At 35.8% G+C, this 14,191-nt stretch overlaps 1 protein-coding gene across 5 annotated transcripts in view; it reads right to left on the minus strand.

The window, feature by feature from the left end:
- UCHL3 (ubiquitin C-terminal hydrolase L3) overlaps positions 1 to 14,191 on the minus strand; it is a 114,449-nt gene that overhangs the window by 30,170 nt on the left and 70,088 nt on the right. For all 5 annotated transcript variants that reach the window (XM_059144344.1, XM_059144342.1, XM_059144345.1 and 2 more), the window contains exon 5: positions 13,640 to 13,687. In XM_059144344.1, the coding sequence (XP_059000327.1) occupies positions 13,640 to 13,687 (48 nt within the window). The remainder of the gene's footprint in view (positions 1 to 13,639; positions 13,688 to 14,191) is intronic.

A 14,191-nucleotide genomic window follows, 5' to 3' on the forward strand; every position in this document is an offset into this window, starting at 1 on the left:
ATTTTCATATTAACTGTCAATACAAATGCTTAAGAAGCCAAGATAGGTTTCCTTTTTTTTTTTTTTAAGATTTTATTTATTTAACAGACAGAGATCACAAGTAGGCAGAGAGGCAGGCAGAGAGAGGAGGAAGCAGGCTCCCCGCCGAGCAGAGAGCCCGATGTGGGGCTCAATCCCAGGACCCCGGGATCATGACCTGAGCCGAAGGCAGAGGCCTTAACCCACTGAGCCACCCAGGCGCCCCAGGCTTCCTTTCAAAATATGAAAATTTAAACTGTAAACTGAATCTTGAGACTAAATATCTGATTTTTCATTGTCTTCCATACTAATTGGAAAAGATCAAATATGTATAATTTATTCTTGAATCTTTCAGAAGAGTCATAATAAAGAGCTCATTCCCTCGGTTTTTCAGTTCTGGTAGAGGAATCCAAAATTGCTAAAAATTACGTATTTCACTAAAATTACTAAAAACATCAACACCTGCCAGGACTTTAACATTGAACCTGCATCCCCTCTGCTGTGTGGGTAATGCAACCATATAATGTACCTATGTATATAGAACACTTTGCATATACTATAAATCTATCTCTTTATTACATGATGTTTGGAAACATCTAGAATAGACTTTTCAGAACCCCAGGTATTTTAAAAGCAGAGTAAATGTTTTGCTCTTTGCAAAACTCTTAGGAATTTAATAAATTAGAATTAGGTATAAACATTCATTTTAAGAGATTTATAAGCATTCTCATTTCGACTTAAAGCCTCAGAGTTAAAAATAAAACACCAAAAAATAAAATAAAATAAAATACAGAGAGTGAGTATATCATGACAATGTTGGGGTTTTTTAATATTCAGAAGCAAAAGGACTCAACTGACTTGCCCACAGCATTCAACTAGTGACCGTCAAAGCGAGACGCAGAACACATGACTCCTGGCTCTAAATTCAGTGTTCTCATTACATACAAATCCACTCACCCATCAATTGTCAACTAATTTATCTGATTTAGAGAGGGAAATCTATTATTATCTTTATCTGTATTCTCCAAGCACAATTCAAGAATTTGTTTTCCAAAACTTATAAATAGTTCAGAAAAAAAAAGAAAAAAGAAAAAGAAAAGAAAAAACCCAGAACCAAAATTCCTGGGTCCTACGAGGCCAAATTACTTTTCCTTCACAGGTAACATGCATGTTACCTTGTATATGAGAAAATGAGTCAATTGCTCCTTAAACTGTTTAATAACAATAAAAAAAAATAGAAATAACATGAAGACTAAAAAGAAATGATCGAAACCTTTAATAAAAAGGTGGAGAGTGTGTGTCCCTTTAAAAAGGAAAATTACCTTCTTTCAACTAAAACACGCCTCTGTGTGTAGGAAAAATGAAGACTATTCTTTAAACTGTTTAACATTAGGGGCGCCTCGGTGGCTCAGTGGGTTAAAGTCTCTGCCTTTGGCTCAGGTCATGAGCCCAGGTCCTGGAATCAAGCCCCACATTGGGCTCTCTGCTCAGCAGGGAGCCTGCTTCCTCCTCTCTCTCTGCCTGCTTCTCTGCCTACTTGTGATCTCTGTCTGTCAAATAAACAATTAAAATCTTTAAAAAAAGAAAAAAAGATTTAAACTGTTTAACATTAACCAAGGAATTAGAAATACTATAAAGGCTAAAAAGAAATGATACAGACATTTTTAAAAAAGGGGACAGGGGGTCTGCCTAAAAGAATTTGTCTATTAAGAAATCAGGGTTTGGGGGCACCTGGGTGGCTTAGTGGGTTAAAGCCTCTGACTTCGGCTCGGGTCGTGATTCCAGGGTCCTGGGATCGAGCCCCACATCGGGCTCTTTGCTCTGCGGGGAGCCTGCTTCCCCCCTCTCTCTGCCTGCCTCTCTGCCTACTTGTGATCTCTGTCAAATAAATAAATAAAATCTTAAAAAAAAAAAAAAGGAAAAGAAATCAGGGTTTGGTAGGTTATTTAAGTGCTCAAATCTGAATTATTCTAAAATGCTAAAATAAATGAAGTAGATTTTGGCTTACACCCAAAACATCTTCTCATTTTAATGGGCATCCTATTATTAAGAAAAATATCATTATAACCATGTAATTTTCTGAACATGAAGGGATCATTAGCTGGTAGATACTTAAAATAATTACTGTTTTCTGAAATATACATGATATGATAATCAAAAGACTATCTTGGTTTATGGGTGAGATTTTATGTTTAATATAAGGAAATATCTACTAAGAGCTAACTTAGATATAGGGGTAACAAGGAATAAAGTATTCAGCACATTCTGGACAGTTATAATACATTACATATTTGTATTAATTGGCTGTAGAAATAAGTCAATCAGAGAAAGACAATTATCATATGGTTTCACTCACATGTGGAATTTAAGAAATAAAACAGAGAAGCAAAGGAGAAAGGAAGGAAAAGCAGAAGAAGAAATCAGAGAGGGAGACAAACCTCCAGGGTTGCTGGAGGGGAACGGGGTCATTTGGTGATGGACATTACGGAGGTTACGTGATATAATGAGCACTGAGTGTTTAAGACTGATGAATCTCTAAACTCTACCTCTGAAACAAATAATACACTATATATTAATTAATTGAATTTAAATAAAAAATTATTAGCTGTATTTAAGTTTGCTTTTAGGATAAAAACAAATCTTTAAAATTAAAAATCCTCCCTTTCTTCTTTTTTGTGTTAGGATTTTGATTTACGTACACATTGTGTTGCCTTCAAATCATGGTTACTTACTAGCTATGTGACCTTGAACAAGTAATTTCTCAGATTTTCCACCAATAAAATGGGGTAACATATATGAATCTTAAGGAATTTAGAGGATTAGTACAGTATAACTATACTAATCATTAAAATAAGATGGCAAACATACTTTCAAAAGCAGTAAGAATTAAGAAGATGAGAATAGGGACACCTGCGTGGCTCAGTGGGTAAGCCTCTGCCTTCGGCTCAGGTCATGATCTCAGGGTCCTGGGATCGAGCCCCACATTGGGCTCTCTGCTCAGCGGGGAGCCTGCTTCCTCTTTTCTGTCTCTCTGCCTGCCTCTCTGCCTACTTGTGATCCCTGTCTGTCAAATAAATAAATAAAATCTTAAAAAAAAAAAAAAAAAGAAGATGAGAATATTTGGAAGCTACTAAGCACCTCAATTTCTATTTTTATTCACCTATAAATGACACTAAAGAGTTACAAAGAAAACTTCCTCAATTAACACTGCGGCACCCAAAATGATGCCTAACTCCAAGCATCCCAGTCACCTCACAGCGAGAATTTTTTGGCTTTAAAACCTATATCTGGGGGCGCCTGGGTGGCTCAGCAGGTTAAAGCCTCTGCCTTCAGCTTGGGTCATGATCTCAAGGTCCTGGGATCGAGCCCTGCATCGGGCTCTCTGATATCTGTGCATGTCTAGTAGACAACAATGTGCACTCTCTTCACAGTATCTCCTTCTCTTCACAGGGTAGAAATTGGAATAAAATACTAAAAAAAAAATGAAATTCAACTTCTAAAAATAATTTTAGCTTCTCATTATATGATCATTAGAAATCATGATTCCTTTTATCGACCGATTGATAAAATTTGTACTTGATCACAATCAAATTTCATAGTTATTTCCCGAATGTATATCCTTTCAGATATACGTTCTTTCAGATGTTAGAAATACCACTGAGTTTAAAAAAATGGCCTACGGACAGAAAAAGAATTAGGAACTTCCCTAGGGCTGCCAAATGCTATGAAAAGAAGTAAAATATAAATGTGTGTGCATACAGGTATGAGCACATGTGTGCACATGCATGAGAACACATATACATATATAAAACTTGAAAAGTTTAAAATAAAAAATCATAAACTAATTCTAAATGGAGTTCTGTAGATTTTTTTAGTAACTATCCATACAATACATTGGATTACACTAAATGTAAGGTCCAAATTTAAAATAGGAAAGTAAAACCAGATTCAAAGATTGCAAATGATGCAAACTTTCCTAGGAGTATCCAGTCAAAGCAGTCAAAGTGAAACATGGGCTAGATATCAAAATACACAAAATACCACCATATAGTCCATGGAAAATCTGCATAATAGCAAATGTATTCATTTTGCTCACCTAATAAATCAAGATGGCCACATTTAAGAATGTCTTAAAAGACTTTTCCTCTATTGGTTTTTTTTTTTTTTTAAGAATTTATTGATTTATTTGACAGAGAGAAATCACAAGTAGACAGAGAGACAGGCCAAGAGAGGAGGGAAGCAGGCTCCTCACTGAGCAGAGAGCCCAATGTGGGGCTCAATCCCAAGACCCTGAGATCATGACCTGAGTCGAAGGCAGAGGCTTAACCCACTGAGCCACCCAGGCGCCCCTCCTCTATTGGTTTTAACAACTGTGTTTTCTCACTTCAATTTATAATTCTCCATGGCAGAAATCTCTATTAAAATAATGACTTATATCTGTACATGTCCTATTAAATTCAACCTTACCATTGTTAAGCTGGCCAAATGAATTCTCAGAAATCCTTTTTTTTTTTTTGGGCAATGTGAGAATAGGTTTTCATTTATTACAAACGAAAAGAATCTTAAATCCTAGCATTATCCTCCATTTTGGAAAGATATGGTTTAAAACAAAACAAACAGAAAAACCTCACCATCCCAAACCTAACCTTAACTCTAGTTTATTGCTGAAGACATTTTTACACAAAGGGTTAGGGCCAGTCAGATCTGAAAGAGTACATTCCTGAGTTCAGTCTAAGAATTTTCTTTTAAAATAAGTAATAGCTTAATATCTCTATTTCCAAAACCCTCATATTGTCCAAAAAAAAAAACAAAAACCAAAAACCAATAAATAAGAGGATGAAGAAAGAAAAGAATATTTTGATCCACTTTAGGGCAAAGCACTTGTTAACCTAAGAAGGGAGGAAGAAAAGCATAAACAGGATAGAGTAGTAATTACATTTCTTACCCTTCAACAACTAATTTAATCTATCTATAATCATTTTTTAGTGATAGCAAATGACTGATTACATGATTGGAGACATGGTGTTAGTGTTTGAGTATTACTTAGCCATCAAAAAGAATGAAATCTTGCCATGTGCAATGATGTGGATGGAACTAGAAGGTATTATGGTAAGTGAAATAAGTCAGTCAGAGAAAGACAAATACCATATGATTTCACTCATATGTGGAACTTAAGAAAAGAACAGTTGGACATAGGGGAAGGGAAGGAAAAAAAAGGTAAAAACAGAGAGGGAGGCAAACCATAAGAGACTCTTGACTACAGGGAGCACACTGAGGGTTGCTGGAGGGGGTGTGGGTGGGAGGATGGGGTAACTGGGTGATGGGCATTAAGGAGGGCACGTGATGTCATGAGCACTGGGTATTACATGCAACTGATGAATCCCTAAATTCTGCCCCTGAAACTAGTAACAGACTTTATGTTAACTAAACTGAATTTAAATTAAAAAAAATAAAAAGAAAAGAAAATAGAGGAATGAAAAGAACCACTCCAATAACATTTTCCCAATTATGAATAAATCTAATTTGTACTCCCTCCCTCAAATTCAGCTCCTCCACTCAACTTTACATATACTTTTGAATCATGCCTCTATCTGGGTAATGATATGCAGAAGGAATGACAGCAATAAAAAAAGATGGAGATGGAGAAGAGATGGAGGCAAAAGTATAAGAAGTTAGGATAGGTGTTACAGAGAATTTCTCAATTTTAAGAATGAAATAAAATGAAGTTGCCCAAAAGATTAACCTTAAGTCTTGTTGGAATGGAATAAAGAAAATGAGGTGCGGAAAGTAAATGTAGAAAAAAAATCAGAAAGTGCCAATTTCAGATTTCTTAACAAAAGTGGACTATACAACTTAAAAAGCATACTTTTCACCAGAGTTCCATTTGTTTCCATCTGATTCTTCCAAGAATATAAAGAACTTAAACTGTATATTATATAAGAACTAAGTTTCTTCCTAATTGGTTTAGCTTCTTTCAAAGACAGGAAAGAAAAAAACCTTAAAGAAGAGAAATAAATGTGAATATCTTAATTGACTCCAATTCTAACATAATCAAAATCATTCAAAACTGTACTGCAGAGTAAAATGAAACCATGGAAACCATACTTCTACAATAACGAAAATGAAACCTGACACTGTTTTCCTCCACTGACAGTTTGCACTGATTGTGCCAAAAAGCAAATTAAATACACACACACACACATTTTAAACTATGTATACATATATGAATGCATACCTGAAATCACAAGTTACCCTTTGCTTACCTTACCTAACCTTAAACTTCCTCTTACAGGACAACAACACTAACCAGAATATATTATTACATATTTCATCATAAATAAATTACAATTTAATTTTACAATTTAAATTCATTCTGTAAACTTTTCCTAAAGATCTTTGAACTGTCATTAGCAATCACACTTACTATTTTCCTCTATCACACATGCTAAAATTTAAAAAATAGAATTTAACCCTGGCAAGGGTTATTTTTGAGGCTATCTCCACTGAAGTGAGAGATCCTTAAAGACACAAAATGTGTTTTATTCATCTTTGTACATGCAGCTCCTAGAACAGTGCCTGGCATTATAGGTGCTCAGACAGGTTATGTGGTTGATCAAATGAAAGAAAGACAATTTTATATTCTCTAACAAAAATCTTAAAAACGTTCATCCCTTTGTCTCAATATTCTACCTAAAAGTAACTTAAAGAACCTAGAATGAATACTTGAATAAAGATATTTAATGAAATTATAGTTTTAACTTGAAAAACTGAAAACAAAACAAATATCCAAAGTTTAAAAAAATGCAAAGTAAATTATGATTCATTCACATGGTAATACACAGCCACAAAGAATTTTTTATGAGGAGGTCTTGAAGAGACAAGAAGAGATAGAATATAAAGATAAAGATAAAATAAAAATAAGATAAAGATAAAAATATAAGATAAAGATATAAAGATAAAATATAAAGAAAAAAAATCCCACAAAATTTTTTGATCTTTTTTTGAAGATTTTTGAAGATTCTTTTTGATGATTTCATTTCTTTATTTATTTGATGCAGAGAGAGCGAGAGAGCATGCGCACACACACATGCACAAGCAGGGGGAACAGCAGAGGGAGATGCAAAGAAAAAGGGAGAAGCTGACTCCCCACTGTGTAGGCTCCATCCCAGAACCCTGAGATCATGACCTGAGCTGAAGGGACACCCGACTGACTGAGCCATCCAGCTGCTCCTTAACTGTTTAAAAGATAAATTTAAAAGGGGGGTACCTGAGAGGCATCTGACTCTTGGTTTCAGCTAAGGTTATGATCCCATGGGTCATGAGATCAAGCCCTGGAGTGGGTTCTGAACTCAGTATGGAATCTACTTGTGATTCTTTCCTTCCATTCTCCACCTTTCCCCCTACCCCAACTTGTACAAACATATTCTCTCTCTCTAATAAATAAATCTTACAAAAAAAAAAAAAAAAAAGGATAAATTTTAAAGGGGTGCCTGGGTGACTCCCATAGTTAAGCATCCAATTCTTAATTTCAGCTCAGGTCATGATCTCAGGGTTGTGAGATCAAGCCACAAGTCAGCTTCCATGCTAGGCATGAAGCCTGCTTAAGATTCTCTCTCCCACTCTCCCTTTGACTCTCCCAATTGCCTCTCTCAAAAAAAAAAAAAAAAAAAAAAGGAGGGGGCACCTGGGTGGCTCAATCAGTTGGGTGTCTGCCTTCAGCTCAGGTCATGATCCCAGGATCCCGAGATTGAGCCCTATATTGGGCTCCCTGATCAGCGGAGAGCCTGCTTCTTCCTCTGCCATCTGTTCCCCCTGCTTGTGCTCTTTCTTGCTATTTCTGTCGCTCAAATAAAATAAATAAAATCTTAAAAAAAAGATAAATTTTAAAGAAAAGATTGGAAGTATATATATATACTTCCAAGTATATAATTATACTTCCAATCTTTTCTTTAAAATTTATCTTTTTTTAATATATATATATATATATATATATATATATATATCAAAAAGCATTTTTGCTACACTTTCCATTTTGGCATGCTTATTTAAAACCATAAATAAAACAACAGTGCCACCTTCTATTACTTTTCTTTATTATTATAAACTTGAATGGAGGGTTCTGAGCAGTAAAATAAATTTATTCTTTTGTAAAAAGTCAGAAGATCTCTACTTTTATCTAGACTGGCTCCCAGACTAATATGGACAAATGACAAACTTTAGAAAGTGCTTTTTAGATAAGCAGCAACAAAATAAAAGTACAGTTTAAAGGCAAATTAAATACCTTTTTGGATTTTTTTCTTTTCTTCACATTGGACTTGTAGATTGCTTCCATTATTGTATCACTGATACTTGTTCACAATTTTAAAAACACATTATTTAAGTTCCTCATAGCTCATTGTTCTTTTATCTTAAGTGAAAAATGAAAGCAATAATTTTCAGTATAGGTTAATGAAACATAAGTGAGGTGGGGCTACTGTCTAAATTTCTGGATTAGAAATTTAGTATGCCTAAGTATGCCTCAGTATTATGGTGGGATGGTGGGAGAGGGAAAACCATACAAGAAAACAGACAACTGGCCAATAGTAGCATATTAAGGCCAATCTTCTGAAAACACTATTGCATCTGGGTGGTTTGACTTACTGATCTCTCATTTAGTCTACAAATCTCTACATGCACTAAGGCTCCTGCCTGTCCTACTTCCATGAACATGTTCTGACAGAGTACCAACGATGTCAATGACGACTACCATTGCGATTACATATTATTACTGTCTCCTCTTCCTCTAACCATTTCCTTTAACACCAACATGTCCTGGGATTTATTGTGGTCCACCACTATTCTCCCTCTATAGAATTCTCAAGGTTCTAACTACTACCCAAATACAAAAGATTTCAGGTATCTCCCCGAAGCTTTAGGCTCCATATATAACTTCTACACAGATGACTCATAAATTCACCTTAAACCTGATATGCTGAAAACTCAATGCACCATCTTTGGTGACTCCCCATTGCCTATAAAATCCAAGCCCCTCCTTGATCGAGCTTCACCTTATTACTTCTTCCTCTGCCTCATCTGGACCATATTAGAGCCTCATCCTCCGCCATCCATATTCATTTTTCTGAATGCCTAATAAAATTACCACCTAATATTTACTGAAGGTCCGTTACATGCCAAGAACTATTCTAAACACTTTACCTGATTAACCCATCCAACTTCACAGCAATCCCATAGAGTAGATGCTACTGTTTCCACTTTACGGCTGTGGAAAGTATCTTGTCTGAGCTACAAAGTAGTGGAGTCAGCATACAAACCTATATCCTGTGTTCCTTACCTTTGTATATGCAATTTCTCATATATGCCTACACATGCCAAGCACTGTCCTGGGTATTCAAGGTGAATGGGACAAACAAGGCCCATGACCACATGGGGCTTATAGTCTAGTAAGTAAACAAAAAACAAATAAACAAAACACCTTATTACAAATCACTTAAAAGTTCCATGAAGAAAATAAATAGGATTTTATGACAGAAAATTCAGAAGTGAATATATTTAACAGTGATAAAAGAAAAGCCTCTTTGAAAAAATGACTTTTAAGAAGCGACCTCACAGATAAGGTGCTAACTACACAGATAGGAGGGATATTTCCAGAAGAGTACTGAATCAATAGAAAGCACTAAGATGGTGTTCAGATGAACTGCATTCCCCCAAAATGCTCATGTTGAAGTGCTGACCCCCAACTGGAGTTAGGGTCTTCGGGGGCATAATTGAGGTTAATAATGTGGGATCCAACTGGATAGGACTGGTGTCCTTACAAGAAGAAGAGAAGATACCAGAGATCACTCCATCGATGGACAGATCAACCAATCTCTCTCTCTCTCTCTCTCTCTCTCCCTCTCTCCATATGCACACAGAGGAAAGGCCAGGTAAGGACACAAATACCCATCTACAAGCCAGGAAGAGAGGCTCACCAGAAACCAACCCTGATGGCACCATGATATTGACTTCTAGCCTCCAGAACTGTGAGAAAATAAATTTCTGTTGCTTAGGCCACCCAGTCTTTGATATTTTGTTATGGCAGCCCAAGCAAACAAATATGAATCTTAAAGACTTGGTTGTTTTCCAGGAACTGACAAAAACCAGTGTGCTAGAATACAGAGACAATGGAGATAATAATATGTCAAAAACTCTTACGTCCATCTTGGCAGATGAACCTTAAATGAGACAATCACAAAAATAGTATCTGGGGCAAATGTTTTAAGCTGGTTCAGACTGGATTTGAAAATGTATGCTGTAGGTTTTTGTTTCCTCAGTGACTGGGAGTCAATAAAATAGTGACTAAAATACAGTAATTTATAGTCCACCGTGGAATGCACAAAACAGCCCCACACAACAAAGAACTGAACCCTTCCCAAAATGAGAGTAGTGCCCTATTGAAGAAAAATGGCTAATGGGTATATCTTGTTTACACAGAGAACTATGGAAAAAACAAGGATGGGGGGGTTGTTGTTGCTGTTTAGTTCTTACATCACTAAAGATAGTTCTAAGGGAATTATGGTGAAATAATAAGTATGTGTGGTGCCCACGTGCAAGGGATGGTATTGGGTATTTTGGAGCAGATCCAAATGAACCAGATACCAATCCTAGGTCTAAGAGCCACAGTAATACAGTAGATATGACAACCCATTTCATCAAATATAAGGTACCAGTCGTTATGTGATGTGTCACATTTTATGCACAGCTAAGCAAGTAAATTACAACATTAACTGTAAAATTACATCCTAATTTCAGGGCTGTTAAAATGTAGGGAGAAAAAGTGAAAAAGTATACATCTTAAATAAATGAAAATAGCTAAATGCAAATAATAGAAGTCATATAAAAGAGCCAATAGAGGGGTGCCTGGGTGGCTCAGTGGGTTAAAGCCTCTGCTTCCGGCTTAGGTCATGAGCCCAGGGTCCTGGGATCGAGCCCCACATCGGGCTGTCTGCTCAGCAGGGAGCCTTCCTCTCTCTCTGCCTGCCTCTCTGCCTCCTTGTGATCTCTGTCTGTTAGATAAATTTAAAAAAAAAAAAAAAAAAAGCCAATAGAAGGAATGGATTGTTTCATGCAGAAGGTAGTATTTAAGCCAAATCTTGAAGAATGGGTAGAATTAGGGAAAACAGAGATTGACAAAGGAATTTTTTTAGTAGGAGTATACTGCAAGAGGTAAAGCATAACAACAATTAAGTGAGGGATGGCCAGAGAGAAATATTTAAAGAGAAAACACTGATGAAAAGTTGGAAGGATAGGGCTGGGAAAACCTTGAATACAGCTAGGCTAAAGAAGTTGAAATTTATTATATATGCTTGGGGAATGGTTCTCAAACACTTTTCGTTTTTTCACCCAATAACTTTGGGTATATAGTATACGTAAAAAAATAGGGTCACTCAAGCAGTGATCCTCAACTATAGGAGATGCAAAATGACCAAAAGCAATTAATTTTCTGAGAGTAAATTTAGAAAAAGCTGTCCAGAAAATCCTAACTTCTATCCCCACCTCACCTTGAAAATCACAAAAAAAAACAAAAAAAAAAACACACACAAAACAGAAAAATCTGAGTACCCACAATAATCAAGTTACAATTCAGGAAAAGTAATCCAGGAGAACAATGTAAAAAGGAATAAATATTAAAATAAAGATTAAGATTGAAAATCTACATAAGAAGCTGATCTTCTAGGAAGAAATGAAATAAATTCGTATTCGATTAGTGATAATGGGGAAAATGTATGATGCAACTATTATAAGAAACAGGAAGAATAAAGGGAAGAAAAAGTTGAAAGTACAACATAATAAGCTCAAACAAGGACGAGTGAATTCTAAAATATTGGTGGTCATTCAGGTCATTTAGGTAATATCTAAAAGTTTAAGATTAAGATGAAGTAAAGTGGAGGGGTGCCTGCGTGGCTCTGTCCTTAAGCGTCTGCCTTCGGCTCAGGTCATGATCCCAGGGTCCTGGAATCAAGTCCCGCATCAAGCCCCGTGCTCAGCAGGAAGCCTCCTTCTCCCTCTCCCACTCTCCCTGCTTGTGTTCCCTCTCTCGCTGTCTCTCCTCTCTCTCTCTCTATCAAATAAATAAATAAATAAAATCTAAAAAAAAAAAAGAGATGAAGAAAATTAAAAAAAATTAAGATGAAGAAAAGTAGAATTTAGGTCTGGAAAAAACTGTGAACATCATCTAAAAACAATTACTGAAGCATGACATGGATAAAGCCATGAAAAAGAAGGCAAAAGAAGGTATCGCAGAGAAAACTTTTTGAAGTAAACATGTATTAAAGCATTTAATAGCTCTACTATAAATTACTGTCTTCATATTTTATAATAATCTCATGCTGATCATCATCATTGCTAATTTTAATACTATAAGTTTACCAACAAGAAAGCAAAGCATAATGAAGATGAAGAACATGCTTAGGACTATACAAAGCAATTAAAAAAGGGAGCATTTCATTAATTTCCAATCTAGTGTTACAGTCATTTAGAGATGCTGTGTGTGTGTGTGTGTGTGTATGTGTGCATAAACTTAGTCAAAAAGCAATATTCTACACCCCTGAAAACAGAATTTGAGAGCAACCAAGACGTTATAATATCACTATAGGGAAAATTAGTGTTTAAATTCCTAGACAGCTTTATTCTAAACACTCAGTTATCCAGTATAATCTATGAAAAACTGCAGTTATATCACAGTATTGAATCATTTTCTCCTTAAAAAAAAAAAAAAAACAAACGAAAAACTAAAAACCCCTTTTTGGAGATAGTAACTATATTTAAGAACAGTATTTTTACATCAGATATTTTTCAAGTATTTTTCCAAGTATTGTTAAAGCACAAAGGCAATAGGATCTCTGTATGTGAAAAAACCTGGTTTCAAGTCACACATGGATAAGAGAAAAGAAAATCTCTAATTCTCTGGTGTTAGCACTTAAATGTGTTATAAATTTACCAAACGACTTTAATTAAACTCTACTTGTTTTGACTGAAATACCTTTTGACAAACTTCCTCCAAGAGTAAGAACATGAGGCTTGTAGGGAAGGAAAAGAAATGGAGAGGGAATGAGAGAATGAGAGAAACCAAGAGAACAAAAAAAAAAAGAAAAAAGAAGAGAGAGAGAGAGACAAAATAAGGAGAGGAGAGGTGACCCAGGTAAAGAACTACTATGAGAATGAAGATGGCAGAAATCTTTTTGCCCCCAAACAAATTTTGTGAGCAAAGAGAATGATGGGGCTTTTTGCTGGAGGTTGGGCATGATTAAAAGTCTGGAAAATCCTACAGGTTCATCTGCTTGTACTATCACGCAGGTATTTTTCTCAAATCACTTGCACAAGTAGGAAGAATCTAATAAGGAAGCTGCAACCCGCCCACAGTCTGCAATCCTTCTAAATGATCAAACTGTGATGGCCAATATCAAAGTGCCTATTAACAGCTTATTGATACATGTTCTTGAGCTACTTCATGACTAGTTTTACATAAGCAGATTCCCTCTAAGGAAAAAATATGTCCAAGTGATTTTCTAAAACTACATGCCACACAACAACACCAGGGTTAAACTTACACAGGGCAAGAAAAGTTTTGAAAAATGTGAAATACCTCAGTCTGACCTTCATGGGCACTGGTCTCATGAGTGACTCGAATAGCCTGTAATAAGAACACAAGATATTAACTGGAAAAAGTGATTATATCCAAATTTTTAAAAGAAAACAACAATGCTAAATTCTAACACCTAAAGCTTTGTTAAGAGATAACAAATTGGAAGAAAATTAGAAAGAGTTTAATATTAAAGAATGATTTCTGGGTAACCAAATGAATTCTCTACTTTCCAACACACAAATCCCTGAAGACTTAGGAAAGAGACGATCTGATTACTTGTCATTTCCAGATGTGAAGTGGGAGTCATTTAAATTATTTGTTAGAACTGACGTCTTGGGCACTAGGGCGCCTGGGTGGCTCAGTGGGTTGAGCCTCTGCCTTTGGCTCAGGTCATGATCCTAGGGTCCTGGGATCGAGCCCCGAATCAGGTTCTCATTCTCAGTGGGGAGCCTGCTTCCACCTCTCTCTCTGCCTATCTCCCTGCCTACTGTAATCTGTGTCAAATAAATAAATAAAATCTTTAAAAAAAAAAGAAAAAGAACTGACACCTTA

The sequence above is a fragment of the Mustela lutreola genome, chromosome 13 (genome assembly GCF_030435805.1).
Source record: "Mustela lutreola isolate mMusLut2 chromosome 13, mMusLut2.pri, whole genome shotgun sequence".
NCBI lineage: Eukaryota > Metazoa > Chordata > Mammalia > Carnivora > Mustelidae > Mustela > Mustela lutreola.